Source organism: Morone saxatilis, unplaced genomic scaffold (genome assembly GCF_004916995.1).
Source record: "Morone saxatilis isolate NCDOM2014 unplaced genomic scaffold, NCSU_SB_2.0 Contig17, whole genome shotgun sequence".
Taxonomy (NCBI): Eukaryota; Metazoa; Chordata; class Actinopteri; family Moronidae; genus Morone; species Morone saxatilis.
In genome coordinates, this window is record NW_023339729.1 from 1,588,068 (window position 1) to 1,594,409 (window position 6,342).

The 6,342-nt window shown below is 43.2% G+C and overlaps 1 protein-coding gene across 1 annotated transcript in view; it reads right to left on the reverse strand.

The window, feature by feature from the left end:
* Positions 1 to 4,331: 4,331 nt before the first annotated feature.
* zdhhc5a (zinc finger DHHC-type palmitoyltransferase 5a) overlaps positions 4,332 to 6,342 on the reverse strand; it is a 26,053-nt gene continuing 24,042 nt past the window's right edge. The window contains exon 12 of the mRNA XM_035660075.1: positions 4,332 to 4,464. Coding sequence (XP_035515968.1) covers positions 4,459 to 4,464 — 6 coding nt within the window. The 3' untranslated portion in view covers positions 4,332 to 4,458. The remainder of the gene's footprint in view (positions 4,465 to 6,342) is intronic.

The window sequence follows — 6,342 nt, forward strand, 5'->3', positions numbered from 1 at the left end:
TTATCTGTCTCATGTTCTGCTGTCAGGATAGAGTGAAAGTTTCAGTGGATAGGACAGAAAGTTATTTTTGTATCTTTAATCTGGTACTGCACTTACTCAGATTTCCTCACTGTGTTTGTAAATCCATTCAAATTGAAAAGAGCAACAACATTCCACCTTTTTGTTGTGAGTTTATTATCAATCCTCCAGCCCCACACCACATACGTACACACATCCATCCACAAACACACTCACACGCATGTTAAGCTATACAGTACACAAATTTGTCATTTCTTTGATTTATTTCCCAGCCCTGTCCCAATCCAACGGGGGGAGAAGTCTGCCGAAACTGTGCTTGCCGACACACACCTGCAGCCCACCGCCTTCGCTTGCCGTCCACTCTGCTCAAATTACAGCAAAAGCAAAAACAAAAAAATGAATGAAGACTTTTCCTTTCATGTGATGTCATAGATCATCATCTGTTCAGTTCTCGGACACGTGTACATACTACTCATGTGGTCCTGTCGGTGACCCAGACTGGATTAAGACGATACGTCCCCAGATTGAAATCTACAGGACCCCCCCCCCCCAAAGGAACTTCAAAGTCCTTTTTTTCTACCGTTACAGAGTTCCAGAGCACTAAGACTCATATGTGACTTGGTCTTCGTTGCTTTTTCATGACAGCTTGAACAGCACAAATCACACAGAATCTGATCAGTTCTGATTTGGACGACTTTCACATGGAGAGGTGGTGGTGGTGGTGGTGGTGAGTTTTTTTGAACTGGGTCTCGAGCACCTTCATTCACAAATGAAGTTCAATATACATGAATTTTGAGACCAGAAGAAATTTGGCCAATCTAGTGTACAGTCAGAATAGTGACACAGGGTGTTAGGGCCACTGTGAGGGGAACAAACAGAGAAAGTCCAAATGTTTTGCAAGGAAAAATGATAACTGTACAATGTAAATGCACAGCCAAGAAATTAGAGCCTGACCCATACAGGATTTTAGAGAGGAGAAATTCCCCCATTGCTGGCCGACACAGTGGATCTTTGAGCTGCTGACTATGACTTTGCAAAGGTACTTTAAGATTTGAAATAATTTAACTTATACACTGTCCAACAATTCTAGTGCTTGCAACAGTATTGTAAATCACAGCGCACTCTGCTGGAGACACTTCAACTGCAGTGACAGTTACAATATACTATCATTAGCATTTGTTTTTCAGCATTATATACCACATATAATGCACCATATCGGTGCACATCAGATTACATATATGCTGATACCGATATGTCTGTGATAGGCCATTACATCGGCCGGGCTCTGTTTGGGACACTGGATTTTTACCTTCGAGATTTGGCATGTACCGATACGGATAACTGTGCAGTTAAATATCTTAATAACCCATTACTGTAGCATTCTACAGTAATGAAAGAGGTTCTTTCACTCACCTCCATTTTATGGGTGTCCTTCTCTATTCCAGAGTATATTCCACCATAGGCCAATAACTGCCAACCTGATAAAACACAGACATACTGATGTCTGTTTTCCCGGAATAATGACTATCTAATATGACAAACATGAAATTCTGACTTTGACTGTATTCTCATATCATTACATTTTATTTTTTCTTAAATATGTTTTCAACAGTGGCCCAAACACTTGTTTTTACAGCTAACTACTGAGCGAAGTTGTGACTGAAGATGCAACTTGACCATTGCAGAAATAAGGCGTGCGCTCTGAGACATTCCTGTCCTGTTTTTCTTAGATGTGAACTTGGAAATTGGGACATTTGGGACACGGCGACTCAAGTTGTTTGAAAGAATAACAGCAGATCTATGGAGCTTCAACAAAATAAGAAGGGCTCTTTTTTTATCATGATTCTGAAACTGACAACACACCTCCTCTTTTGAGTCAATATTAAAAACTCTTCATTTATCAATAGCTATATTTTCTTAAAAATTCATATAAAACAATTTCAAATTAAATAGGTGACATAAAAAAAAACGTGAATTTTCAAGGCAATTGCTCAAGGAATTTGTTTTCTAGAAAAATCTGCCTTGTCTTAAGGACCCCACTAACAACAAAAAGGCCAAAACATGATTTCCTTGTTCACTTTAGTTTCCTCACTTCCTGTTTGTTCAAACAGACGACACGGTCTACAGCCAAACACGGTGGCCTATAGTGGCTGGTAGTAGTAGTAGTGCATGCTGCAGTCCGCTATGAATGCCACTTTAAAAAAATAAGAAAAGAAATCCACAGTTAAAATCACATCATCCTGTACAAACATGGAATCATATTCACATCTAGGAATAAAATCAACAAATGAATCGAAGAAACCAGCATTTTGTTTTTTGTTTTTTCAATGTCACATTTTCTTCCCTCCATCAAAAGGCGCGTCGATTCATGCAGCGACGTCGATCGAATATGTTCACGGCAACGTTTGGTCCAGCCACTAGTAGATTGTCTCGCGGCCATAGAAGATCTAGTTGCTTGATTACTGACCTTCTGTCGGGTCGCACTGTGCATTTCCATGTGACCGAGACAGCGGCCTCCAGGAGAGTGACGAGATTAAGGGGTTCTGCCTTGTGTACTTGGTACAATGCGGTCACACCACGTCCCATTTAGTGGATGCTGTTATTACCAGCAGGGCTTAACTGACAAGTGGGCCAGAACTGTGTATTAGGAACTTGCTATGACTTAATCTGATATGACTGATTGCACATTACACTGAACTGCTCGTCTATGGAAAGCCCTTAACTTTGAATGGCCTCTACATTTGATTTTGATCGGGTTCTACATACGGTGCATGAATGCCTTTATCATCATCATCATCATCATCATCATCATCATCATCGTCGACATCTTGTTCTAAATGTGAAAATGGTGAAATGTTAAAATATTAAGCATCTGCATCAATTGACCCTTCCTAAGTCCTGCCCCTTTTTGAACCGCAGTCAACTTCCTCCTTTCCTCTACTCAGATATGCTATGTGCTAGGCTAATCAGTGTTGAAAAGACAACCACATTTTGAAGATGGTTAAAAAATAAAAGTGACATATAGTCACATCTTAAGTTAGCAAAACGCTAGCTAACTAGCCAGCTAACAATTGATGTATATTAGCTAGTTTAGGGTGACCATGTCTCTTCAAACCTCAACTGTTTCAGAGCTTAGCACACCTGCGGAGCACACCTTTTAACACCATGGACACAACCATTGCAGCATTTTCTTTATGAAGGAGTAAGCCTTCGGAAAAAACTCTCTTTGGCATGACAGCTAACAACGAACCGTCAGGTGTTCTAGCCTTTGACGCTTTCCTATGACTCATGTGTTGGTTATTTATATATAATAAATAAAAAAATTGGTAGTAATTGTTGAAAACAAGGACAGTTTAGTGTTTTACAGATATTTCTTGGGACTCGGGAGGCCTAGCTTGAAACTGGGACAATCACAGACAAAATCGGGATGTCTGGTCACACTAAGCTAGTTAGCTAGCATTTTGCTAACTTAAAATGGTATGTCACTTCTACGTTGTAACCATCATCAAAATGTGGCTGTCTTTTCAACATAGATTAGGCTAGCACATAGAAAATCCAAGTATAGGAAAAGAGAAAGTTGGCTAAGGTTCTGACAGAGGCTTGCTCAACTGTTATTGGNNNAAGGGGCGGGACTTATGAAGGGTCCACTTTTACCTAAATGCAGCTTCAGTCCAAAAGTGCTCATATGAAACTTCATAAACCTACAGTCGTCTAACTCAGCAGAGCTCATCCAGAGCTCATTGGTGGCCCCAGTGGGGATCAAGCTCCCCACCCTGGCAGTGGCAGTGCCTTGCGCTGCTATACTTGGATTTACTGTAACACCCAGACCTGACCATGCTAGTGCCTCATGCTACCTACTGAGCTACTGTGAGGATAAAACCCACAAAAGTGAGCCAAATCATAGTTCCTGTTTGGTCCTGTGAAATCCCCCCCAAAAAATGTCTTTCATAGCCGCGTGCGACCGAGTTCTTGCTTACATCGGTCCAGGTCTTACTGTCATTTTACGAGTACTGAGGTGGATGTCTGGAGGCAGGACAGTCCAGTACAGTTTTGCTCCATAGTCAATTAGCCAATGAGGACTGAGATCTGGATCTAGTTCGAGTCATCCTCAGATGTCCAGGTTTACAGTAGGTTAGTGGTTTTTCTCCCTCAAAGGCAGAAAAGAGCTGTACCTCCTCTTAGCCTCATTGGTCCTTGAGCCAGGCTCACTCTCAGACAGAAATCTCGTAGGTGGTGCCCCCGACGCCCGTCACCTTCTTCACCCCGCCACCGTGGGGCTTATGGGCAGGGCTCTGCATCAATGCCGAGCTGGGATAGGCCACTCCCGGCCGGGCGGACACACTGACTGGATGGGAGGGGGAGGAAGGGGCGGAGCAAGAGGAGGTGGAAGAGATGGGCTGGCCGCCATTGGTCCGACTCAGCGGTTTCATCTGGATCAGTTCATCCCTGATTTTAGAAAAACACAATAGACAAAAAAAGAATTAGAATGAGATTCAGGACAGGAAGTCCAGAGTTAATGACACTATTAGTATTTTATTTAAATCGCAATATATTTCCTTGCTTACAGTCTAGAAATAAATAAACAGCCCTAGTATTTTACCACTTCATTTCCAAACATCTGACACACTCCAAAAAAAACATGAGACAAACTACATATAAGGCGCTGTCACATCTATAGTTCTGGACTGGACAACTGGTCATTGCTGCCTTTTAGATTGCACCCAGTTTCTGTTCATGACCAAGATGAACGTAAACATGGTTGACTGTACAGTTAAGGCAATCTCAGAATCACATATCTACGATAAAAAATTGTGCAGGTATTTTGTTTGCTCTTAAACTGCAAACAAACTGATCTAGAATCCTCTCCTTTCCTGGTGGTCTCGGCCCGCTCTAAAGCAGCAGTTTGACAAGAGCTCAAATGAACCAAACCTAATGGGCAAACGGACCAGGGTTTGTTTCATGTGGACCAGGATTAAAAATACTACCATTATTTTTGCAGTTGGTCTGCAGCAACCTTCCCACCGCAACCCTCACACTCTACACATTTCATCACAATGAAATGAAACCCAAAGAAACAGTGGTAAAACTAAACCCGTGCAGTTGTGGAGTACCTGCAAATAAATAGTGCGCAGGATGGAAAAAGCACAGGACACACACACGCCAACACGTTGGGAGATCAAACAGTCGTGTTTCCGTCATGCAAAAGTTTGACTGCCTCGGTGAACACTCATCTGATACAGAACTACAATGCAAAAATGCTGCATCAGTTATCGTTACTGTGAAGAAACACACAAAGTTCCATGCGTGTGTGCTCAGTTATCTAAGTTCACCTCTTCAGTTCTACTTTTGCACACCTGAATTTATGTTTTCTTCATTCATAAATTACTTCTATTGGAATAGTAAAACGGCCTGTTGTGTGTGTTAATAACATGAACTCTACCTTTTCTCCATTATTGTTTAATTACACTGCCGTAACAAGTTCAATGGTTACTTAGGGCTGCCCCCTGTAAGTTGTTGAGAAGAGTTTTAGTCGACCCCCTTTTGGCTTGAACTAAAAACTAGTGCTCGAGCTTTATTATTAGGGGACAGCCCTAATGGTTACAGTGAACAGAATCGTTCTGGTTCCATTTAATATTTTTGTGTCTTTTATATGGGCACACATTTCGTGTAGTGCATATGGACAAAAATGTCCAAAAATGTACTGAGAGAACAGAAGGTGGTAATGATGCAAAGGACAGGAACAGACAGGCAGACCACAACAACACTGTACATGTAACAGTGAGAAACCCCACAGACAAATGGAAGACAAGCAAAGGGAGAAGAAGGAGGAACTCACAGGAAATCTGGCAGGAGGAGGAGGAGAGAGGGGAAGAGGAGGAGGAGCAGGAGGAGCAGTCAATCAGGTAGTCAGGTTTTCAGGCGGGCAGGTGGTTTTTTTTTCAGGGTTAGCAGCAAACCAATTGTCCTGACAAAAGGCGAAACTCATACTCACTTCGGCGCTTGTATTCCTCCTCCTCCTCCCATCCCTCCACCTCCTCCTCCTCCTCCTACCCCTGCTGCATTTGCTCCGGCTGACGCGGACGCCTTTCGGACCAGCCGGTATTGCATTTCGGCGGCTGCAGCGCTCGAGTAAGAGAGCGACTTGCCCAGAGGTGGGGGGTGCGGAGAGCGGGGTGGGTGAGTCGTGGAGGTGGAGGAGGATCCCAGAGGGGTGTCGGTGGAGCGGGTGCGGTACGGATAAGCATGGTGGGGCGGCGCGTGAGGGACAGCAAAGCGAGGAGGGCGGGAGGTGGAGGAAGAGGAAGAGGAGTGGTGGGGATGATG